Source organism: Grampus griseus (assembly GCF_964374135.1).
Source record: "Grampus griseus genome assembly, chromosome: 10".
Classification (NCBI taxonomy): domain Eukaryota; kingdom Metazoa; phylum Chordata; class Mammalia; order Artiodactyla; family Delphinidae; genus Grampus; species Grampus griseus.
In genome coordinates, this window is record NC_139004.1 from 28,761,711 (window position 1) to 28,788,413 (window position 26,703).

At 37.9% G+C, this 26,703-nt stretch overlaps 1 protein-coding gene across 1 annotated transcript in view; it reads left to right on the plus strand.

Moving 5' to 3' along the window:
• CYP39A1 (cytochrome P450 family 39 subfamily A member 1) overlaps positions 1–26,703 on the plus strand; it is a 67,436-nt gene that overhangs the window by 24,214 nt on the left and 16,519 nt on the right. The window contains exons 7-10 of the mRNA XM_082664328.1: positions 2,499–2,589; positions 17,744–17,877; positions 25,081–25,176; positions 26,022–26,110. Coding sequence (XP_082520454.1) covers positions 2,499–2,589; positions 17,744–17,877; positions 25,081–25,176; positions 26,022–26,110 — 410 coding nt within the window. The remainder of the gene's footprint in view (positions 1–2,498; positions 2,590–17,743; positions 17,878–25,080; positions 25,177–26,021; positions 26,111–26,703) is intronic.

The following is a 26,703-nucleotide window of genomic DNA, read 5'->3' on the forward strand; positions in this document are numbered from 1 at the left end:
AACTAAATCACTTTGCTGTAGAGCAGAAATTAACACGTTATAAATCAACTAAGCTTCAATAAAGTAAGTTAAAAAAATGATGGATTGAGTATGGAGTGCTTATTAATTAAATCCAATAATTCAGCACTTCCATCTCTAGAGAGTATAGAAGGGGCCCACGTGGGGAGACATGTTGAAGAGAGCTGTCTGAGCATGTTTCCTCTGTAAAAATGAACTAGTTGATCTCTAGGGTAAGCCTTTCCTAATCTGGAAAATGCCACAGAAAGTGGATCTTGGGATAGAGGCCTTAGTTCTCCCCTTCACTTTGTTTATGTAAACAGCACCATGTTTATGCCCACAGTATCAGTTTACTGTCACAAAGGGGAAAACAATGAGTAGTATTGAATTTGGCTTTGTCCAAGCACTTCCTTTCAGACCGTTGTTCTTCCTCTTTTGACCACAGAGGGGAGTATTGGGATCATTTAAAGGTGTTTAACAGTCCCTCACAAGAGACAGAAAGACTTAAGTAACACAGTGTTGTCTGAGTCTTTTCAGGATTGGTTTTCCTAAGATGAAATTTCTTTCACAATATGTGTTTACAAAAAGCAGATGAAAGGGACCCAATCTTCTTTTAATGATTTGATACGTTTCCTTTAACGTGTAACCTAAAAATAGAAGCAAAAATATCTACCTGAATTAATGGAAAATTAATTTTTTTTAGTTGAAGTATAGTTTATTTACTCTATTGTGTCAGTTTCAGGTGTACAGCATAGTGATTCAGTGTTTTTTCAGCTTATACTTCATTATAGGTTATTACAAGATAATGAGTATAATTTCCTATGCTGTACAGTACATCCTTGTTGCTTATCTATCTTACACATAGTAGTTTGTATCTGTTAATCCCATACTCCTAATTTATCCTTCCCCACTTCTCTCTCCTTTTGTTAACCACAATTTTGTTTTCTATATCTGTGAGCCTGTTTCTGTTTTGCATGTACATTCATTTGTATTATTTTTTAGATTCCACATGTAAGTAGTATACAATATTTGCCTTTTTCTGTCTGACTTATTTCACTAAGCATACTATTCTCTGGGTCCATCCACATTGCTGCAAATGGCAGTATTTCATTCTTTTTTATGGCTGAGTAATAGTCCATTGTATATATGTACCACATCTTCTTAATCCAATCATCTGTTGATGGACGCTTGAGTTGCTTCCGTGTCTTGGCTACTATAAGTAGTGCTGCTGTGAACACTGGGGTACATGTATTTTTTGTTGAATTAGTATTTTCATTTTTTCAGGATATATACCCAGGAATAAAATTGCTGGATCATATGGTAGTTCTATTTTTAGTTTTGCTTTTTTTTTTTTTTTTTTTTTTTTTGCGGTACGTGGGCCTCTCACTGTTGTGGCCTCTCCTGTTGCGGAGCACAGGCTCCGGACGCACAGGCTCAGCGGCCATGGCTCACGGGCCCAGCCGCTCCACGGCATGTGGGACCTTCCCGGACTGGGGCACAAACCCGTGTCCCCTGCATCGGCAGGCGGACTCTCAACCACTGCACCACCAGGGAAGCCCCCTATTTTTAGTTTTTTAAGGAACCTCCATAATGTTTTCCATAGTGGCTGCACCAATTTACATTCCCAGCAACAGTGCACAAGAGTTCCGTTTTCTCCACACCCTCACCAGCATTTGTAATCTGTAGACTTTTTGATGATAGCCATTCTGACAGGTGTGAGGTGATACTTCATTGTGGTTTTGATTTGCATTTCTCAAGTAATTAGAGATATTGAGCATCTCTTCATGTGCCTGTTAGCCATCTGTATGTCTTTGATGTTTAGCAGTGTAATTTTATCTTATAATACCACAATGAGGAAAGATATGAAATAATTTTGTTTGGTCTAGAGTGAGAACTTGCAAACATACTATGTTCAGTAATACCCTAAAACTTGCAAGCACCCTTTTTCAATAGGGTATGAAAGGACCCTAGTTTTGATATAAGTACTCTCATAATTTAGTTGATAAGATTTTAGGTATAGTTTCTGGGGCTTATTTAAAATTACCATGTTTCATTTGCAGAATATATGATTTGCTAATTTATTTATATTTCAAGGAATTACATCTTGAAAAATGCCTTTGTTTTGGACTAACATTCTTAAGTGTCATAATTTGTTGCTCCTAAATTTCTAATATGTGCTTATATAATAATTTATGTTGTATATTAGTACAATAAAACACCCTGCTTTTCCCATTTTTTTTAGTGAAAATAGTTTACTCTATATAAACAATATTGTGAAACTATAGTGGCAGAATAAAATCATAAATTTGACCCCTTAGAGATATGTAACATCTCTTTTGTTCATAAAATCTAGTTGTTTTCAAAGATACTCTACTAACATGCTTTTAAGTTTAGTTTAAATATCTCCTTGTTTCTTTTAAATGTTTGTGGCTAATACTATGTATGCTTTTGTTCACGTTCACAGAAGGTTGTATGTTTTGACATATGTTTTTCTTTTTAAGGTTGCATTTTGGACATTTGCATTTGTCCTCTCTCATCCCAATATCCACAGGACCATTGTGGAAGGCATATCATCTGTGTTTGGCACAGCAGGTACTAAAACTGAATTAAATTGCATTATTGAAGAGATATCTAATAATGTGTGCTTGTCACACATTATGGGCAAAGTTAAATGCCCATAATTTAATAGAATTTCAAAGTAGTCCAAATTGAACATAATTTGTTATGTGCTTCAGGATATAAATTGATCAGGTAGGATCCTAGAATTTAATTACTGTCAAGGATTTTAGAAGCCACCTGGACCAACTCCCTTATTTTCCAAATGATGAAACAGAGATCGTGACTTGCCTAAATTCCCTATTTAAACATAAGTGTATAACGCACCGGGTTTTTCTTCTAATCTCTTAGCCCCTTGCCTCAATTGAACTACAAGTCATAGTTTTGGAATTCAGGGTTTTCCAGATTTTATAAAAGTAATGTGGTGCATATTCCATGTACTGTTTAACAGTATTAATGGGATATGGATGTCAGGTAAGGCTACAGCACCAAAGGAATTATTTTCAAAGTTACAGTTTTTAGAGGTTGAGTGGGTTAGAACTGCAGGTAGAGATTGCTACCTTGCCCTTTTTGGTCCAGATTTGGGCTCATCCATTATCGTCAGTTTTAAAAAGCAGAAATAAGCTTGAATGGAGAAGTTTCCACTAGTTTATTCAGCATAAATTGACCTGTTTGGGAGTAGATTTTTTTTAAACCCTTTAATATGTCAAATTATATATTCTGATGTAAAAAAATAATAAATGACTTGGTTTTCTTGGAAGAACACAATATAACAGTAAGACAAAAGACCGTGATGCCAATGAACAATTATCACTCCTCTCCTTCGTGATTGCTGAACGTTAATATTGGATTTTTCAATTTATTTTGACTGCTTCTTATTGAGTTAAACCAAAAATCAAATTGGCTTGGCCAACATGGATATTGAAGCCATACTGTCTCTGAGCCTTGAGTGTGAATCACCAGATGCTAGGTCGTATTTCACAGAAACGGTGAGCATTAGAATCACTGAGTACCAACAGTGCTAACAAGTGAGATTCTGGAGATACACTGGTGGATGTAAGAGAAGGTGACCTGCCTATATGGAGCTTACGTCTTCAAAGCTAATGGAAAAGTGCCTGCCTGCGTGTCTACAAATGACAAAGGGAACGTGTTCTTGATCATCACATGCTCTATCTTAGCAGAGTCTGCTCCTGACATAGGGTTCTTCAAATTCCTGGTCTTTAAGAAATAAAAAGGTAGTGATGGGGATGGTTGGGGTACTATGGGGAGCCTATCTGACCCAAAGGCCACAACAGAAGCCTTACATTAATTGAAATTTCTGCTGTGCTTGAATGTTGAACTCTTGAACACAGTTCTAGTGGAGGAAGACAAAACTTTTCCCCTTTTTCTATATTCTTGTTTACTTTTAGAACCTATTGTTCTCCTCTGACAGAAAAATTCTCCTTCAAGTAGTAGTACCGGTGTACTAGCTATAGTATATCAGTGCTTTCAGTTTATAAAAGATCAAACGTTTTTTCCCTGCTTGTACAGAAGCAGTTCAGATCAATTGAAGCATAAGATGTAGCAGCTCAAGAATTTAGATATTGTGAGTGAAGGCCACAGATCTTTGGAGGTTGATATCAAGGGAGATATCCATGTGCCCATACAAAGGATCCTGTCAAAGGAAGGACATTAAAGTGCATGAAATAAGAATCAGACTGAGTATGGCATTTCTCCCATTCTTTTGCTCTTTTCTTTTCTTTTTTTTTTTTTTAAAGTTAATTTATTTGGCTGCACCAGGTCTTAGTTCCAGCATGCAGGATCTAGTTCCCTGACCAGGGATTGAACCTGGGCCCTCTGCATTGGGAGCACGGAGTCTTAACAACTGGACCACCAGGGAAGTCCCTATAATGCCCTTTTCTATTACAAGATTACCTTTTCCTTCTTTGAAGACGCTTTTAGTGAACTTCTAACTCAGCATCTCTCTAGCCTCAATACTCACCGCTAGAGCCCATCCCGGACACTTTGCCCAACTTCCTTATAAAATAAGTCTGAGGGTAAAAGCTGCTGTTGAATACTTGGTCTTTTGTGTCTGGCTTCTTTCACTTAGTATAATATTATATTTTGTATGTTGATGTTTTAAGTTAGTTGATTTTCAGATGTTGAACCCCCTTGCATTCCTGAGATAAATTTTTAGTTATGGTGTGTAATTCATATAAAACATATGACTTTATATACGTTGCTGGATTCAGTTTGTTGAGGAATTTTGCATCTATATTAATAAGATATATTGATTTATAGTTTTCTTTCTTGTGATATCTTTGTCTGGTTTTGGTATCAGAATAATTTTGACTTTATAGAATGACTTCAGAAGTATTTCCCTCCTCTTTTATTTTTTGGAAGAGTTTGTGAAGAATTGATGTTAATTCTTCTGTAACCATATGGTAGAATTCACCAGTGAAGTGATCTGGTCCAGAAATTTTCTTTTTTGAGAAGTTTTTGATTAATTCAATCTCTCCACTTGTTACAGGTCTGTCCAGATTATCTATTTCTTCTTTTTTAAAATTGAGATATAATTGACATACAATATCCTATTAGTTTTTGATGTACAACATAATGATTTGATATATGTATATATTGTGAAATGGTTACCACAATAAATTTAGTTAACATCCATCACCACACATAGTTACAATATTTTTCTTGTGATGAGAACTTTGAAGATCTACTATCTTACCAACTTTCAAATATATAATACAGTATTATTAACTATAGTCACAATGCTGTACATTACATCACCAGAAAAATATGGAATGCTTCACAAATTTTAGTGTCATCCTTGCACAGGGGCCATGTTAATCTTCCCTGTATCTTTGCAATCTGCTGAAGTGAGAACTATATATTTCTTCTTGAGTCAGTTTTGGAGTTTGTGTCTTTTTAGGAGTTTATCCATTTCATGTAGGTTATTTAACTTGTTGGCATACAACTGTTCCCAGTTTTCCCCATAATCTTCTTTATTTCTGCAAGCTCACTAGGAAAACATCTCCCTCGTTCTTAATTTTAGTAATTTATGTCCTCTTTCTTTTTCTCTTGGTCAGTGTAGCTAACGGGTTATCAATTTTGTTTTCAAAGAACTAACAGTTGATTTTATTGATTTGTTTGATCTTATTTTTTCTATTGATTTTCTGTTCTCTATTTCATTTATTTCTGTTCCAATCTTTATTATTTATAATTTCTATCTCCTTATCGATACTCTCTATTTAGTTCTTTAGACATGATTAATTATTTGAATATATTTAAAATATCTGATTTATAAGTGTTTCTTTAGTAAATCCAATGTCTGAGTTTCTTCAGGGATAGTTTCTATTGAGTGCTTTTTCCCTGTGTGGACTATATGTTCTTGTTGCATGTCATATTTCATATTTTTTGTCATGTGTCTTACAATTTTTAAATTTTGTCCAATTTAAAGCTGGACATTTAAAATAATATAATGTGGTAATTCTGGAAATCAGATTCTCCTCTCTGCTCAGGGTTTCTTATTATTGCTGTTTGTTGTTCTTGCTTGTTTGTTTGTTTACATAAGTAAATTCCAAAAATATTTGATGTTGATAAATGCTATGTGAAAAAGAAAACAGAGCAGATTAGGGAGGATCAAGGGTGCCAGAAATGGGGGGAAAGTGGTAGGTTTAAATAGTTGGATCAGAGTTGGCCTTCCTGGAAAGGTGATATTGAGCAAGGACTTGAAGATGGTTAGGCGTTAGAAAACACATATCTAGAGGAAGAGCTGGTTTGAGTTAGAGACTGCAGGTGTGGCCTCACTGTGTTCTCACAGAATTCTCACAGGCATTAACATTTGGGTCCTATTTAGACTGTGTTTTCAAGCAATTTTCTTTTCTAATTTAGGATTCCCACTGTGAGTATCTGCCCACCAGCAGAAGGTCATTCGAACTTAAAAACAAACAAAAACAAATAAAAATGCATTTAAATTTTTAAACTGGTTGCATTTGGCCCTTTTCACCTTCTTGTGTTAATTTAGGGTAGCATATACAGCACACTTGTTTGTTTTTGTGTTGTTTTTTTTTTTTTGCATGTGTGTATTGTTTTTGGTTTTTAGTGGCCATTCAGTTTTATTGCACATTTATTTAAGGGAAAAATTAGTAAATTTTTTTCTGTTAATTTACAAGGAATCAGGTTAGTTAACAGAAATGCACCTGCATAGAAACAATTCCTATCTTACATAAAATCATGATTTGTGGATCATAAAAGACACACTACAAAATTTTCCCTGGATAAAAGTCAGAAATTTGATTCATGACTTTCAATCCTCTCACTCACTAATTGTGTGATTTGGGATAAAAGAGAAAATTTACTCAGAGCCAACCAATAACGTTTCTTGACACCACTGTGTTCTGACTTAGCAGCAATCCCGCCTGGGGACAGACCAACACTGTCAAGTGACCAGATGCTATTACCTGGTGACACTAACTTAATGGCTACACTCACCATGCACTGGTGAGGAAAGATTTCATCTCTGCTCATAATTATAAACAAGCATAAAAACTAGCAGAGTGATAAATGAGGCTCAGATCCTATGATGATGTTCTAGGCAAATTCCATGTTGTTTGCATGATTTTAATTAGTTCATCAGTTTTGCTTCGTTGCATTTAAACACTTTCATTTATTCTTGAAATCTTCTCTGTAGTCATCTCTTACCCATGTTATAACGTATTCAACTTTTATCCGCTTGGATGTGTCCCAGTACCATCTAGAAAACCCATAGCAACATCCTTGGAGGATTCCATCATGGCGTATGAAAGACCTGAGTCCCTCCAGCTCACTGAGAAGCTCACTCTTGCTACCCCTCTGCAGCCTGCCAGGGCTTGATAGCTGATTAGCCAAAGTTGTGTCTGTGATGGAGCCTTGGCCCTTATGCCACATATCGACCAAAATACTGAAGAAAGAGATCAGTAGCAGAGCCAAGGCCACTACAATGGAGTTATGAATGGAGAAAAGTTATTTTATTTAAAAAAATTCTCTCCGTTCCCATTGCTAGCCGGACAACATGAACCTAATCTGGAGATTTTGGAGGCTTTGGCATACGATACAGGAAATTTCTTACATAGCCTCATTTTCCTCTGCTAGCCCAGATTTTAAAAATCCTGGAATAAACTCAGAAGACATTAAATGATGCCAGAGCTTTTCACAAACTACTTCTCATCCATTAACCTTGAAGAATCTATGTAGATTACCTAAGAAAGTGTTTATAAATGCAGGAGATTTCATTGGAAACCCACTCCAAGTATATAATTTTCTTGTCTTCTTTTCCCCTTGGCCTTAATGACCAAGATGGTGTCACCTTGGAGCTCACAACTGGTTACTTTCCAATCCGCTAATCCAGGCACAAAGACAAGGGTGAAACTTGGGTGGTTGATATCTGGCCCCGAGAGGTTTCCCAGGAGGCTACATTCCTTCCATTATTTTCTGCCTACATAATACCTGAGGTGTGTCTTGTGACACCGTGACCCAGGAGATTTTGTGTGAAGTCATTCTGCCTTCATTTATCGCCTGGCTTCAGCAGGTGGAAGGAGATACCTCTGATAGCTGTAGAATATTTACAAGCTCAGAGATCGGTCCTGCTCTGGAAGTTCTCATTTTATTAAGTCTTTCACTATCTCACCCCAGTGTAGCACAGTTAATCTGCTTTGCTCATTCTCTACATTTTTCATTCAGACACAGTTCTTTTCTCTGAGTGTTCTGTTGGAGAATTATTCAGGCATTTAGATAATCTTTTGCCCTCCTTAGAAAATAATGAGATAAAGGTATTCAAGCCAGGTCAACATCTCTCCAGAGAACGCAATCCAAAAATTTAGAATTATTATGCAGAGTTTATAAAGAAAGGGTATTTCTAGATCTAAATTGATTTTACCTGTTACTGGTTACCCATTGTTGTCTTTTTGCATCAATATCTCTACCTTTTATTTATTATAAATTGGACTATGGCCTTTATTCCTTGAGAAAAACCATCATAATTATGAAGCAGGCTTCATTTTATATTCTAGTAGGAGAGGAACTGATAATCTCTTTTTACTATATGAAAGAAATATTTCTGCCAGTAACATAGGGTACTATTTTTTTAGAGGAGAATCTTATTTGGTTGTGTTGGTATAATGGCATTAATCTTTTCTCTAAATGATTGAATGGGATTTGGTATATTTTTATATGTGCGTTGACAGATGGAAGGAAGGGTGGGGAAGGTCATTCTGTTGATTCTTGACTCTGTCTTCCGTCCATCTTAATAACCTGTTCTGAGCACTATTGTTGTCCTTGGTATCTTTCTCAATTCGTTGTTACAGCTGCCTCTTTCATTCTTGGTCTGTAGTTATGAACATCAGACTGAAGCTGCTAATCAAAGTGTACCTCCAAAAGGTTATTGCTTATAATTTTCAATAGGTGTCAAGCAGAGTGCCGTGCACTGGTTATCGATCCCAGGGGAGGACTCTAAACACTTCTGCTCACTGCATCTTGGTATCAGAGTTGCCAAGGAAAACACAGTGCTGTCAGGCACTGGATGCAACAATGTTAAACTCACATAGAGAAGAAAGAGAGTAAGATCAGCTTCGGGAGTGGGTGTCAGTCCCCCATCACCAGGATGTCTCTCTCCCTGTGGGCGACGCAGGGAAATTGGCCACTGCACACCCTTCTCACACCGCAGTGGAAGGAACCCTGTCCCTTTTCCTCGGAGGGCAGATGTAACAGTGGGGTTGGACAGGTGCTGTATTCTGCACATACTTTAAGCAGAGACAGAAGAGTACTCTCTGCCCCTGAAACAGGAAAGATATTCCCACATAAGGTGATGCACCTGGCACAGGCTGTGTAGAGGCTGTGTGCGCCCTTTGTCTCTTGGTGAGGAAGTGTTCCAGGCCCAAGGCCCACCCTTCCGCAGCTGAGTTGGGGCTGAAAGACTGAGCATGAGACCCGCTTTTCCCAACAATAGGAATATATGTCTGATCATCAAAATTCATCCTAAATCCTTAAGATGCCAAAAAGTCATATCCACCCCTGGAAAAGTCCGAAGAACCAGAGCTGGAAGTTCAGAAATGACTGAGGTGTTTGGAAGAAGCTGGTGACTAGAGAGGGAGAATTGAAGGAGCTGCGACCTGCCAGGCTCCAGCTACAGTCCCTAAAGCCCTAATACCCGTATTCACTGTCCATGGACAGTCTCTAGACTTATTCTCTGCTTTTCCCAGTCTGTATCCACCACAAATACCTTAAGCTGTTTTTAAGTCTTCCTTTCCACTTTCCATCTGTCCTTCCTGTTTATTTAACTGGTATTTCTCTTACATAAAGACACTGGGGACAGGTTGAGGACAGGACCTAGAGGGAGGAAACTATAGCATTTAAAAATATACATATTTTTAGGGCTTCCCTGGTGGCACAGTGGTTGAGAGTCCGCCTGCCGATGCAGGGGACACAGGTTCGTGCCCTGGTCCGGGAGGATCCCACATGCCATGGAGCGGCTGGGCCCATGAGCCATGGCTGCTGAGCCTGCATGTCCGGAGCCTGTGCTCCGCAAGAGGAGAGGCCACAGCAGTGAGAGGCCCGTGTACCGCAAAAAAAAAAAAAAAAAAAAAAATATATATATATATATATATATATATATATACATATTTTTAAAAAACAATCTAAATAAAGAAAAAGCCATATCATGTTCCTATATGGGAAGGCTTAATATCATGAAAATGCCAACCACTTTCAAATTAATATATATTTAATTAATTATAAGGAATATTCCAATGGTTTTGGTGGGGAGGAAATTAATGAAATGACTTAAATATTTTTTTTGAAGAATAAGTGTGATTAGAAATCAAGATTAATCGAAGTGTAGATAGGTGAGGCCATATTTGCCCTACCAGATAGTAAAACTTATTATATAAGTTGCTATAACAAAAGAGTACATGACTGGCACAGGACAAATAATTGATCAACATGGCCCTTATTTGCTTCCCTTTTGCCAAAAAAAGCAAATTCAGAATCTTTTCTTTCAAAGGTAAAAAAAAAATTACAGGAAAAAAGTCACTTTTCTATTTTGTTTCATATTCTTGAGGCAAAAGTTTCTAAACTGTCAACATTTGCAATGAGTTAATATTCTAGAAGCCTGCAGTCATCTGGGAGACTATATTTATAGTCAGTTTATAGGGAACGACTGAGAACTAAAAAGCATGTAACTCCACAGCCTAGCATGTACTTCATAATCTTTCATCTCCTCTCATCTTCTTTCTCTTGATTTTTTAAAAATAAATTTAACTTAATATCTTTCTTACAGAATTTTGTCTCACACTACATGTTCAGTAGTGGACGTGTACAGTAATGGACATGCATAGTAATAAAGGAAGTTAGTATTTTGTAAGGAATAAAACCCAAAGTGTACACCATTTTTCTCTATCAAAGAAACATTTAGGGGTTCCAGATTAATATGGCAGAGTAGGAAGATCCTGAGCTCACCTCCTCCCAGGGACACACCAAAACCACAACTACAAGTAGAATGATTATCTCTGAGAATGACCTGAAGACTAGCAGAACAGATTTTCTACAACTAAGAATGTAAACAGAATGCCATGTCAAGATGGGTAGGAGGGTCAAAGATGCAGTCTAGACAGAACCCATACCCCCAGTGTGGTGACCCACATGTGGGAGGGATAGCACAACTGCAGAGGTGCCCGCTTCACAGTGAGGGGGTCCAAGCCCATGTGGGGATCCTCAGCTTGGGGACCTGCATAGGGAAGATGAGCTCCCATAACATCTGGCTTTGAAGACCAGTGGGGTTTACATTTGGGAGAGTTGGAGGGCTATGGGAAACTGAGACTCTGCTCTTAAAGGGTGCACACACAAACTCACTTACTCTGAGTACCAGCACAGAGGCAGGAGAATGTGAGGGGTACCTGGGTCATATGCTGCAGGAGCTTCCCTGAACAATTTGGGGGTGAGTGCTGGAGGGGTAGGGATCTGGTGGAATTTTCTCCAGGGTTGAAGGCACTGGCCAATGCCATTTTTTTTTTTTTTTAACCTCTCCTTCCACCATCTGGCCCAGTACTGGCAGGCAACATTTCTGTCACTCTCCATCAACTAGCTAACACCATGTGCCCCACGCCAGTGTTCTCCTGAGGACCCACCCTGCCCATCCCACCCTCCCCAGCCAGCCCCTTCAAAGCGGCCCCTGCCCCACCTGGCAAGTGGCCTCAGCTGGCCCCCGGCAACTGTACAACATGGCTCCACCTCTGGGGGGCGGGGGGGCACCCTGCATGCCATGAACCCACAGCAGTCACAGCAGAGCCACACAGCCAGCCAGGGCACAGGTGCAATCCAACCACACAGGAGGATGCACACAGCACACATGTGGGACATCCCAGGAGCACCTGGCTCTAGTGGCCAAGAGGGATTGCACCCCTGTGCCCCACAGAACACCTTATACATAAGCCTGCTGTTTCAAGAACAGGAGATATAGCTGATCTACTTAATGCATAGGAATAGACACAGAGGGTTAGGCAATTGAAAAGATAAAGGAATATCTTCCAAACAAAAGAAAAAGATAAAAACCTCAGAAAAAGAACTAAATGAAACAAAGATAGCAATTTACCAGATAAAGAGTTCAAAATTATAGTCATAAAAATGTTCACCAAAGTTGGGAGAAGAATGGATGAACTCAGTGAAAACTTGAAAAGGCAAATAGAAGATATGAAAAAAGGCCCAATCAGAACTGAAGAATACAATAACTGAAATAGAACATACACTAGAGGGAATCAGCAGCAGATTAGAGGATGCAGAAGAATGGATCAGCAATCTGGAAGACAGGGTAGTGGAAATCACCCAATCAGAAAAGCAAAAAGAATAAACACCAATGAGGAAGGCTTCCCTGGTGGCACAGTGGTTGAGAATCTGCCTGCTAATGCAGGGGACACGGGTTCGAGCCCTGCTCTGGGAGGATCCCACGTGCCATGGAGCAACTAGGCCCGTGAGCCACAACTACTGAGCCTGCGCGTCTGGAGCCTGTGCTCCGCAACAAGAGAGGCCGCAATAGTGAGAGGCCCGCACACCGCGATGAAGAGTGGTCCCCGCTTGCCACAACTAGAGAAAGCCCTCGCACAGAAACGAAGACCCAACACAGCAACATCTTAAAAAAAAAAAAAAAAAAAACCAATGAGGATAGCTTACGAGATCTCTGGGACAACTACAAGCATACTGACATTTACATTATAGGGGTCACAGAGGAGAAGAGAGAGAGAAAGGGACAGAAAACATATTTGAAGAAATAATGGCTGAAAACTTCCCTAACCTGGTGAAGGGAACAGACAGATAAGTCCAGGAAGCAGAGAGAGTTCCAAACAATATGAACCAAAGACACCCACACCAAGACACATTATAATTAAAATGTCAAAATTTAAAGACAAAGAGAGAATCTTAAAAGTTTCACAATATTTCTTTTCACATTTAAAAGAATATTGCAGAAAGGAGTTTATTGCTGTCTCTGTTCTCTAAAAACTGACTTTTTTTTTTTCAGGAGCTTATCTTGAGGTCTCTGCTTGAGAAAATATGCCAGAAAACTAGCTTCCTACTGTTATTCTCTGTCAGCAATTGATGTCTCTGCTTCATTGCCTTTTAAGAGAAATCATAGAAATGCTGGATTTTTTCAAAGCTGTTATATCATTTCCCCAAATAACAGTATAAACACCAACTTTTGTTATTTGATATTGCTTTTTAGCAAAATTATTATAAAATTTGTAAAGCAAATTTCATGACCAAATTTTGGTAGGAATCATTGCTTAAGGTTATTACATCAGATTCTTTATTTTTCAGCCTTTATCTCATGCTTTTTTTATCCCAGTTCACCGTCCTTCATGTGTACTATGACCTTTTGCACACACCTGAATTTTAAACATTTTAAATAAGCTGTTCTGTGAATATGAAAGACAACGTCTGTGAAGGAAGACAACTTCACGGTATAGAACAGCAAACAGAACTGAGAATCCCTGCTTTCAAAAGTGAAGAAACAGGTGGTAGAATGTGTAGGGATGCACTCTTTACATTTCAGTGGAGTATGTTCTTTGCTTCACTTCTCTGTGTGTCCCTTGGTAGACATACACCTGTCTTTCATTTGTGGGGAAGCACAGGGCCTCCTCAGTGTTCATCCCCACCTTCTGATTCAGTCTCCTCAGAATTATGTCTCCAAAGGTATGAATGACTCGGCAAATGCCTGTCATTCTCCTTTTTTTCCGCAAAACATGGGTTATTTTCCCAAAATGATTAGTTAAATCTTGATATAATGTTACTTCAGGACTATAGGAACAGAATTTTTGTATTTTATGTATTTATTTATTGAATAAATGTGTGTGTGTGTGTGTGAAGGGGAGGGAGCTTGAAATATGAAGAAGACAGAGGAGTCATCTCTCAACAAAGGACCTGCTTTAATGATCCTGTTTGATTCATGTTCCTTTTTTCTTTAGGTCCAAGAAATCATATTTTTATAATTAATTTTGGAATTTAAGTTACTTTTCTCTCTGCCTGGGTGAGTGCTACTCATCCTTCCAGGCTTAGCTGAAACTCCAGCCCTAGGCAAGAGGGAATGAATGCCACTGAGACTCAGATCCTCTCTTATGAAACTTTTATAGTTATTTGTATCCAGATATTATTTTGTGTCCTTATGTCCAAGCTCCTTTAAAACAGTGACTGTGTCTTTCTTATTCGTTTCTCCTCTTAGGGGAGGTGCTGGGGCCCAGGGAGCAAGGGTAAGGGCTTTTAGTGTAGACAGACATAGGTTTGAAGGCTGCTCTGACACTTTCAAGCTTCTCCTTGGACACATGATAACTTGATAGTCGGCAGATTGTGATGAGGAATAAATGAAGTGGTCCAACATATTGGTGACATTAGATGGTCAATAAATTAGTATTATTCTCTTCCTATCTCTTACAGCACCTATGCTTGGGCTAACATGTAACAGATATGGAGCAAATATATATTGAGTGAATAAATGGTTGAAGTAGTAGAATTTTAATCTATTATATATCCTTAACAAATATAAATTACAGTTACTGTGTTCTAACATGCTTGTCATCATACCTGCGGAAACCCAAAACTATACAGAATATTTTAGAAACATTCTTTGCTATTTCTGAACTCAAGACTCATCGTTTCTTTTATTTGGTTTCAAATATCCTATGATTTGGTTTGACTTTTTTTTTTTTTTATGGTACGCGGGCCTCTCACTGTTGTGACCTCTCCCGTTGTGGAGCACAGGCTCCGGACGCACAGCCTCAGCGGCCATTGCTCACGGGCCCAGTCGCTCCGCGGCATGTGGGATCTTCCCCGACTGGGGCACGAACCCGTGTCCCCTGCATCGGCAGGCAGACTCTCAACCACCGCGCCACCAGGGAAGCCCCCGGTTTGACTTTTATTGCATTTGTGCCAAGAATTAAACAGATGGCTTCTGAATTTTACCCCAAATCACCCATAGTTTCTTCCCTGGCTGCCTTTTGTACTGGTCCCCATCTCCATTAGGCCCTAGCCCTTTTGATGATTACCTTGGCATTCTTCCAAGTGGAGCCTCCTAATTTTAGAGTCAAAACACTGGAAGAACAAACCACAGATGTGCATTGAAATATGTACAGTATGGGTACAGAGCCATTTCTAAGAGTTATAATAAGAAAGGTCTTTAACCTAAAGATGTTGTTTGAAAACAACATCTTTTTCTTTGTCTAGTCTGAGAATACTACCTTATTTTCCCTACATCACACTGGGACTTGAGAAACTAAAAATATTTTTTCAAAACATTTATTTTCCAAGTGTAGTCTACATCTCTTCTACATTTGTAGGTCCTAATAGATTTTGTTTTCAACTCAGAACAAGCTTTTGTTTATTGTATAATACAAAACATTTTTTTGAACTTTATAATTCAATTCGTCTCCTCAGAATAATTCATAAAAAACTTTTTCTCCAAAAGAAAGTCAGAAACTTCACTATTACCAGAGTCCAAACTTTTTCAAGGCCAGAATTAGGCCTGTCTCATAATAGGTTGGTCACTTTGGAGTCACACAGATCTGATTTCAAACACAAAATCTGACCCATGGTAGTCATTTATCCATGATCAATTAGAGAAATATTTATTTTCTGTATCCTACAGCTTCAGTAAAGTAAAATACAAAAAGTAAGTAGAGGGATTGTTTGGTGAATTTGTCTAATGTAGATGCTCTAAATAGATTTTTAAAGAGAAAAACCTTTTTTAAAGTAAGATTTAGAATGTGAAGTGTAGGTTACTGCTCATTTATTTGTAATGTCCATTTGGCAAGGGCCCTCATTTGCTGGGGTCACCTTGGTTTCCAAGATAAAGCTGAAAGTGGTCTGAACTCCCTCCCAGAGTTCTAGGGATCTTTGGAGGGAGAAGTGATGGAGGCGGCCAGAAGTGGAGGCCTGTGCCTCTCGGAGTTTCTCTTGACTTCCAGTCTCGCATTTCCTGATTTCTCCACTTCCGCTCTTTTCTCTTCTGCAGTTCTGCCTCTTTTCCATACTGCATTGCTTCCTGGACATACCCAGATCTTTATTTCCCCAAGTGTTAACTTAAGGTATGTGTTAGCTGACTTTATTAAAATATTAAAAAATATAGGACAAGGAAAGGGAACATTACACAGTAGCCAGAAACAACTTAAAATTGAGTATATGACTTAAAGTTGAATTTTCTGTTCTTAAAAGTCCCATCTGCCATTTCTCCCTTGGAGAGTTTTCCTTAGTTTTCTAGTAGGTTGTCGGTCACCTGCCATGTAGACAATGGTCTTCTTTTTCTTTTTTTTTTTTCACTCAAGTACGCTCTAAAAGAAACTCAGGTCCCCTCATACATTTTTAAGTTGTCTTCTAAAATTTGTTATCCTGCATTTCAATACCTTCCCTGCTTTTAAGTATCTTCAAATATTTTATATCTCATAGAACGGTTTCCTCGCCTGCATGGTGTACCTGTCAACTGTGTGTTCATTTCTCACCTCCTAGACTGAGTGTATTGCGAGAATGCCTTCATTGTTGTAACCCTGGTGGAGCCTGACTCAACTCCTGCCTCTTGCTCAGTGCTCAAAAATCTGTCAAGTTTAATGGAGTGTATAGACGCCCCTATGGGAATTAATAGACCCAGACCTCAAAAACCCGAGTTCCCAGACTCCACTAACGAGAAACATTTGCTTCTGACGCCTCAGGAATTCCACCTGTACTGACAGAGAAGGTTTCCCAGGCAGCACCCACCCAACCCTCTTCTGCAGGATGGGCTGGCTTTAGGACAAGCCTTATCCAGAGTCAAAGAGAAATGTGGCTGGAGACCCACATTCCATTCTCATCCACTCATGCCCAGTACAGCTGGGGGGAAAATGTGAACGTTGACTTAAACTGACCATGTTGTTGACTTTTATTAAGCAAATACTGTCAATATCGAAAGCTGAGTTGTTTAATTTTCAAAATGTAAACATTTTACTTGAAATATCACTAATTAAACTGTCTCATTTGGCTGAAGGCCCTGACCGTATGTTGGTCCATAGAAAGAGCAACCGCAATCCTTTTCCACGTGACTTCAATCTAAATATTAGCTAAGGTATGCAACTTACAGTAGGAATGTTTGATGTACCTGTGTTTAGAGAGCTCATCATTCCAGATGAAATACATGTGTCCCGTCACCCCTTTCCTAATATTCTTTTTGGGCTTTCTGAAATGTATGATTAAAAAGCAAAAGCAAAACCAAAAACAAATCAGCAGGGAAGAGATAGAAGTAGTAAGTCAGGTGGCTTCTCAGATCTCTTACTTCGTACTTTTGACGCCGATGTTTTATTGCTCTTTCCTTAAGTGGAATGAGAATTTGGACAAGAAACAATGAAATGAGTAAAAATTGAACATCTTCCTGACAGGGACTATCTTAGTCATCTGATAGCCACAGGACTGTGAGAACCAAGGTTGGATACCAATCCATTACATTACAGTAATCAACATTGGTTTAGTTTTATATGCCATACATTTTATCTTGGTAAGAAGAAAATGATGAAAAGAGTCAATAACTTACTAAACTTGGTATGCAAAAGTAATAATAATATTAACACCTGATATCAGAGACAGTATTTAACTTATACAGCTTACATAAAATCATTTTCTGGCCTCTTTAAGTCCACCTTTTTTTTTAAAATTCTCTTTCCAGGTAAAGATAAGATTAAAGTGTCTGAGGATGACTTGAAGAAACTCCCTCTAATTAAATGGTGTATTTTGGAAACCATTCGTTTGAGAGCCCCTGGTGTCATTACCAGAAAAGTGCTGAAGCCAGTTAAAATTTTGGTGAGCAATGGTTTTGTTTTAAAATAATGAACCTTCTGGGGAAAAAAAGTAGCTATTTTGCCCATTTATTATTAGATAATTTCTTAAGTTCCATGAAGTACTCTGTGACCCTAGAATAGGTTACTAATAAGAGTTGTGCAGCACCAGTTTGTTAATATAGATATCTATCTGTTGGCAACTGTTTTAGCTAAAACATAAGCCTTTCATAATCATTTTGGCTATGTGATTCTATATCAGAATTAGTATAATCCTATTTCAATCGGGCAGGAGGGTCGGATAGTATTTCCTCTGCTGAACCAACCAATGAGTATTCCTGAGTTGGAATAGGTTGAGGAATTGAGTGTGTGAGGGAAGTCCTTTAGGATAACTGGAAGACAGTTCAGACCACAGATCACAGATACCGGAACAGATAGCAGGAATGCCATGGGTAATAGAAACTGATATTAGGAATTAGTGACTGAGTGAGGTCCTCTCTATGGGCAAAGTAGGAGAATATTCTCAAGTGCACCATGAAAGGTACGTGCATGTGGCAAACGTTCAGTTCAATATTTGGTGAATCATTCAGGCAGAACAAAAAACGTTATTTTTTAAAGGAATGATTTGGGACCTAAATTATCCAGATAGATTATAATTAGTCAGCCCTCCGCTCTTGTTAGCTTTTTTCCCCACGGCTTAAGAGTGCTTGGATTAAAATCAAGAAAATTTTGTAGTAATAGAATTCAAAAGAGACAAAAAAATCCAAATTTGATACAAGTTGCAACTTGCTAAATCCAAAAAAAAACATAGTTTAACTGATCTTATGTAGATTGTAGCATTTAGTTTCAGTGAGATTTTAACAGTTTTTGCTTTTAAATAATCAAATTATCAATTACTTTAAAACTATGACTATAAGAGAATATATATTTAAATATTTGTAAATTTAAATATATATAAATTTATATATGTAGTAAAAGAATATATATATTCTGTATTGAGAGGAAATAGTCAAACAACTCGGTGCAATTAAGTAGAGCAATGTGTTTATTACTTTGAATATTACTATAATTGTTACTGAACTTTTAGTAAGCCTTATTATATTCTGGGTAGTAGGAAATTAGCTGAAATGCAGAATAGTTATTTGACAAATAAGTGGGTATTTTGATTGTTATTTTAAGCAAACAGATACTATACAAGTTTTGTTAGATTAATACCTAAGTATTTCTGTTATTCTGGAGCTTTTGGAAATGGTATTTTTAATTTTTATTCTTTTATTTATTTTAATAAAGTGGGCTTTTCTTTTTATTTATTTATTTTCTATTTGGCTGTGTTGGGTCTTCGTTGCTGTGCGTGGGCTTTCTCTAGCTGTGGCGAGCGGGGGCTACTCTCCGTTGCGGTGCGCAGGCTTCTCATCGCGGTGGCTTCTCTTGTTGCAGAGCACGGGCTCTAGGCGCACGGGCTTCAGTAGTTGCGGCACACGGGCTCAGTAGTTGTGGCTCGTGGGCTCTAGAGCGCAGGCTCAGTAGTTGTGGCACACAGGCTGGGTTGCTCTGCGGCATGTGGGACCCTCCCGGACCAGGGTTTGAACCCGTGTCCCCTGCATTGGCAGGCGGATTCCCAACCACTGCCCCACCAGGAAAGCCCGTAAATGGCATTTTTAAAAACTTTGATTTTCCATTGTACATTACTTGTCTGTAGGAATATAGTTGATTTTTGTGTGTTGACCTTGTATCTGCAATGTTGTGACATCAATATAGAAACCTAAGTTTCATTACAATGTAAATCTGTCATTGAAAATTTTTTTTATACATTATTCTTCACATTCATGCATCTATGGCGTTTTCATATTTATTTCAAGGCCACATTAATAGTACATTGAGTTAAAAAAAATAGTACATTGAGTTGATAGCTTAAATATTTAATTATTTCCTGACTCTTGAGAGTTTAGGTAGTTTTTTTTTAATATGGTAATTATTTGTATCTTTGTGCCTAGTACATTCTCTTTTTTAAGGATTATCACTGAATTATGTTTTCGTGGTGGATTACTGGTCCAAGGGTATGAACACATTTATGATTCACTGCCTAAAATCCTTTTACAAAACTGGGCTATTTTATAGGTCCAACGCCTATGGATTCCCAATAAAAAAATCTTAATTAAAAGTAATAGATATCCAAAACCATTTAATAAATTATTTTTAAAATTCATAGTCTCTTACTTCTACCTCCTCACACCCACATGTTCTTCCTAGAGGACACGAGGCTCAGAAGCATCCCAGGCGCCTTCCAAGCCCTCGCAGCTGCAGTTATGCCTCTCTCAGTGGTAGAGCAACCCCACAATCACGTACTCAGGCTGCTATCATCCCAGAATGTTCCAGCATTTCCTTTCATTATTTTTCACATCTCTTTTTAATATTTGTAAAAGGTGCAGTGTTTCCTGTACCTGCTATTTCTTCTGTACACAAAATAAACACTGCCTTTCCTCTTAGGAGGCCCAAACTAATCACTGTGATGTTCACCCTACAGAGTTGAGACTTTAAAAATAATAAATGGAACAGGTTTTTTTTTTTTCTTATTACACAAGCAAAGCATGGTAATTAGGGGGAAAAAAGACCATAAAAAGAAGCTAAAGGAAGAAATTAAAAATTGCTTAGAATCTTGCAAGTTAGAGATAACCACTATGAACATTTGGTATTATTATAATTTCAGAATTTTTTTCTGTAATATGTGCATTAAAAAATAAATTGGGGTCACACAAAGCTAGTTTTCTCACAACCTGCTTTTATTTTATTTAATAATAGATCCCAGATAGTTTTCTGTATCAATAAAAGATATCTACATCATTTTGAATTACAGCGTAATCTAATATATGGACATCAAATAAATTTTAAAATCTGTTCAATGTTCTTGAATATGTACGTGGCTTCCATTCTTTCACTATTATAAATAGTGCAAAGATTAACATTCCTGTAGCTAAATATTTGTGCACTGATTATTTCCTTAGTATAAATTCATATGACTTGGTTCTTTTAAGCTTCAAGTATTTTCTAAAACAGGTGAAATGTCTTTGCTGAACATATTAATATGCTCCCAGGAATTTGGATCATAAAAATCATTTCAGATGGGATCATCTATGTTTTGACCAGTTGGACAACAGGTCAAGATTCCTTGCTATGAATGCTAGAAGTATTCTCCACTGCTCTTTCCTAATGGAATCTGAACAGGATATTTATTACAGTCTGAACAGAATATTTAGTTTTGCTCCTATAATCATTCCTTTCTATATTTTTTTGGAATAAGTGAGAATGGACAAACTCTGGTTTCTTTGGTTTACTGTATTCCTTCCTTCTCTTTATTATCAGTGTTATCAGTATTTACTATCAGTATTTACTGTATTAGAAACTAAAGCTGAGAAATTGTTAAAATATTTATTTAATAATTCACTTTAAAAATAATAAGAAACCTAATACCTATTAAAATAATTGTGTGGGGGGTTTTTTTAAGATTTTTTTTTTGATGTGGACCATTTTTAAAGTCTTTATTGAATTTGTTACAATATTGCTTCTGTTTTATGTTTTGGCTTTTTGGAGCGAGGCAGGTTGGATCTTAGCTCACCGACCAGGGATTGAACCCACATGCGCTGCATTGGAAGGCAAAGTCTTAACCACTGGACCACCAGGGAAGTCCCCAGATAGTGTGGTTTTATGAAACATAACTATATTTTTCAAAACACACAAAATATAGAAGAACAGCATCATTTTAAGTATTTGCAAATCTCTCTGATGCCTTTTGCTAATAGAAGCAATCTGAATTCCCATATATGTGTCTGCATTCAGTTGTTGTGATATATTGTTTCCTATTAATGGAAATGAAGAAGAGTCAGCCTCTCACAGACATGTAACCAAAAAAGGAAGGAGTATTTTATTAGCCTTTTCAGATATTTCTGTGGCTATTCTTTGATACTACACTAAAACTCAACAGAGGTACTTTCTTAAAAGTTTGTTGCAATCTGAAAATATATTAATGAATTTTTTGTACTCAGTTACATTAAAATCCATTGGTCTATCCTATACTTTGAATGAGTCTTTTACCCAGGAATGGTTTTTGATCTGGCAGATTCTCTGACAATGTCTTGGGACTCCCAGAAGACCCTAAGCCACCTTTGAAAGCCACTGTTGTGGAGAGAAGAGGGCTTCTTATGTTTAGGATTAATCAATGAAACCACAAAGCAAATGAGCAGACTGTACCATATCAAAATTTAACGTGTCCTGTTTTTTAAAGTATAACGTAAATTAAATGTCAGCCAAAAATTAAGAATAAATGTCAGTATAAGTACAATTCAAGAGTTAATAATTATAATATTTAATGAATTCACAGATCCATAAGTAAAGGACTAATATATATATATAGATAAATGAGGATAGGACATGAACACAAAAGTTTTATAGAAGAAAATAACAACATGGAAAATACTCAGCAAAGACATAAACTTTTAAACAGCAATCAAAAAAAAACTATTTAAAATGTCAGATTAGCAGATGAGAGGGCAATGAAATTGATACTCTCATATATTTAGTTAGAAACATATCTTGCTACAAAATTTGAGGAAACAGTTGAGCAACATATATTAATAGCCTTAGATGTTCAGAAGACATAGGACATGTATATTCCTATGTCTTCTGAACATATATGTTAAAAGATTTTATATGGACAATGCTTTGTGGAAGAAGATGTTTGTGATGGCATTATTTATTATAGCAAAAATAGTAGAGAACGATTGATTAAGAAGCCACTGGAGAGAAAATTATTTTAAATGAGTATACAATATAAAAATAATACTTATGCTATAATATCAAGTGAACAATATAAGAGTCAAAAATTATTCAGTAGGATAAAAACAATATGTATATACTAGGTATTTATATATGTAAACAATATCAGTATATATAAACAACAGACTATATTTAAAAACAACAATAAAAAAACCGCAAAGCTAAACTACTGTTATTAGGTAAAAGTACTGGAGGGAAGTCTAGCCAACTGATAACTGTCTTTTGTTGCCAGCTCTCTTGTTGTTTTCTTTTCTAGTTTTTTCTATTTTTCTGAATTTTGGAAAATTTCTAGAAAGCAGTTTTTATTACACAAAAGAATATACTTTTAATTTTTAAAGTACTTTTTTTTTTTTTTAAGCAACTAACACCAACCAAGCTCCTGGCCAAGAGCTAGAGAGAAAGAATGTGCTTTGGGGCTCCTCTGATGGACGCTTTGCCTTTACAGGACTCCTCTTTGCTTGAAGTAAGAGTCTGCATTCCTTGCACCCACTTTGGTCTTAGCATCCTTCTTGAGTTACAACAGAGAATCCTTCTTCTCTTCCCTCGTCAAGAAAAGCCAGTCTCCGGACTAGCAGATGAAGTTCATCTGGCCTCACAGCATCCCTGTGGGGTGGGCTGGCCAAGTTCACTTCTGTCTACCTGACAGGTGTCATTATTGCCAACACAGGGAAGCTGTGAGTTCCACTTCCTAGTGATCTATGCCCTGGTCCTCTGACTATTTTGTCTCCCTCTTGATCTTTCTCTTCATGTGCCATGTTAACAATGACAGGACCGTCTGGCCCAGACATAACGATGTCCGTTTGCTCAGAGGATTCCTTTGATACAACCAGCTCTCACACCCTTTTCTGCCACTCACCCGCCTGGCATTTGCTGCTGCACCAGGAAGTTCTGTCTGGTCTCCTCCCTGTTGCTAGTGTGAATGCTGTTCCCGAGGCTGCCTTTGAAGTCTTCCTCTGCTACCCTGCTTTGTAGGCTGCAGCAGTCAGCATCTCCACATCATGATCCTAGGTCAGCAGCCACTGAAGAGGGCTGTGGGGAGGGTGGAGGGAGGGGCAGGGCAGCAGTTGCCCTGACAGGATGCCTGGCCCAGGGCTGCCCCCAGACATATCACGGCCCTCCCCAGCTGATTTCAGAGCCAATCATGACACCTCTAGCCTCAGTTCCAGCAGAGGTAGAACAAACACACGAGACTGGGATCTCACAGGTCTTTTCCACTTTAAAAATGGTAAGAGGGCATGAGCAAGTCTCCATCTCTTCCTGGCTTGACCTGACTCTCTCCAGCAATCCTGGCACTGAAATTACCAAACTCAAGCAATACTCAGCAACCATCAGAGTCAACAGGGGTTCTCTTGGGTTAAAAAACGATGGCCCCTCCCCATACTCCACTCCCTGCTCACATAAAAAGACATGTTTTCAATTGGAACATGCTACTGTTGTAGATACGTAAACTTAAAGTAAGTGTTTTGCAGATATCTTGAGGACGCTTCAAAATTACGCAGGATTAAACAGATGTGGCTTCTGATGCTTGGCAAAGGGAGTTAACTAATAAAACGTCTTCACCTCAGTAGAGATGGTAGCTCTCTAGCGATCTCACAAAGGCAAAGAGCGATCTCTTTGTCCTCTGGTTCCTGAACAAGGCGATGTAAAGATGATTTTGTGAAATAGTTTTTAGTCCTCGGTATAGTTTATATATCATGAAAAGCTATTATAATGTGAATGGAGAAGGACCATGCAGACTCTGCTGCTTGAGGAAACATACTGTTTATCATCAGTTTCACAACCACTGAGACCTCAAATGTGAAACCAACCCAATAAACCCACAACACTTGCTTTGTCCTATGTCTTCCTAAGCAGTTGTCTTCAACTTCTTTCTGCCCTAACAGCTGCTGCTAGAGTGAAACAAACAAACAGAATCCACTGCCCCTGCCCTGCCACTGTCATCCGCATCCCCAAAGACAGAACATCCACTGCCCCTGTTCTCAGGGCCAGTATGGCCAGTGTCCTGTCTCAGAGTTAGTTTTTTCTGTTCTAGAACCTGGGAATCCACTGTGGTTTCCATCATCAAGACCACTTCCTGCAAACTCCAATATCAAACATCAAAAGCTGCATTACAGTGGACTTAGACGAGTGTCTAAAATTTTCACATGTATCTCTATCTTCCTCCATGTAACCAAAGATATATGTATGTATAACTGATCATCAGAATTAGAAATCAGTAATTGCCTACGTTGGAAAATAGAAATGATCCGTCTAGGAAAGGGATTTTCTCACCATTGATTATACGATGTATATGTCTTCTCTCTAATATGGTAATATGGTTGTAGGATTATTTTTAATGACCCAAGCTCTCATTAAAGCAGATCTCCAAACATGACTTGGAACCATTTTTCTGTTATAGAATTATACCATTCCTTCTGGTGACTTGCTGATGTTGTCTCCATTTTGGCTACATAGAAACCCAAAGTATTTTCCTGAACCTGACCTGTTCAAGCCTGTAAGTTGTCTCTTTCAGTATACATTGTCCTTGGATTTCTGCCGGGAGTATGAATTCATAAATGAACTAGGGCTATATCATTAAGCAGCCATATTTCTCTGGTAACTAAGGCTACAAATCCCAGACCAGATTTGTAATATAGATGTCATAACATTTACAAATCAGATAGAAAAGTTTTTGGAATAAGCTTCACCAACTTTAAAATACATTTTTGTCTGAAACCAGCAGGACATGTTAAAAGTAAATATGCTTGGTTCTGATAGAAGCCATATTTCATGTTCTTCAGACAATTGCTCCTGTTACTGGTTTCCAAGGAGTACAAAACTAAAAATGAAGCAAATTAAAACTGTGTTCTGCTATTTCTTAGAACTGGGGAGTTACAGGGCTAAACAAAATCTTAAGAGGTCATTCAGTCCATTCTCTGCCTTTAGGTAAAACTGTCAGAAATGGCATCCAGATGAATGAATTCTGCAGACCAAGCTTTCTCCAACAGGGAGGGCTGTCAGTGCCTCATTACTAAGTTTATTACCAAGGGCAATTTTGTGATGGAGCCTGAGGCCTTATTATAAATATTCTTCCTCTTCTGAGGTCAATTCTGTGGTTGATTTACGTTGTCATTTACATTTACCACTTAACAGAGTTCTTTTTAAACCTTTTTATTTATTAGTTCCCATTCCAAAAACATAATTGTGGCTGATATTAATAACAGGTTGGAAAAAATTACCAACAACCCTGCAACTTTATATGCAAGGATTAGCTGTACAAGATCATTTTTAGCCTAGAGAAATAAAGTTAAGCTTATTTATATAAGACTGATTTAGAAAAAAAATGCTTTCTTCCCACAGGAACGTTGGAAAAAGGCAAATTTAGAGAAGCATGCTTTCTTGGACTGCTTCATGGCATTTGGGAGTGGGAAGTACCAGTGTCCTGGAAGGTCAGTGCGACAGCTGGGGCACATTTATCCAGAAAGTCTGCGGAAAGACGAGGGCTTGGAGGGGGGAAGCTTCGGTTTAATCCCTCTTTTCTCTATTATCAAAACTACAGGGAAATCTAGGAGACCACATTCTGTTTGATTGGCCCTCACATTGTGCGATGTCTTTGTGGGAATGTCTGCAGTGGCTTCTGATAGGAGACCTTGTGAGAATAAAATATTATAGTTGCAGCTGCCAGATGAAAGCTGGGTTTGTGTTCCAAATGCTCAGCTTTCCTGTAAGGATAATTTGAAGTGGTTTGAGTTCTACCTTTTTTAAAGATATAGATAGAAGAATAATATTTCTTGAACAACAACATTAGCACAGACATTTGCTGGGATTACAGAACGTCTTTAACTTCGAGCATGACAGCCGCTTACTGGGTGGTTTTTCTTTATTGAATTAGTTTGGTTCTATAAAAAGTTGCCTTTGATATCTTTTTGAGTTAAATGAATGTGGCACCCAGGCCTCCTCTTCAATGTGATGCCCTGTTCTAGTGCAAATTATTTACTGTTTATTTATTCAAAAAGAAACCTTTCTGAACATCTCACCTGTG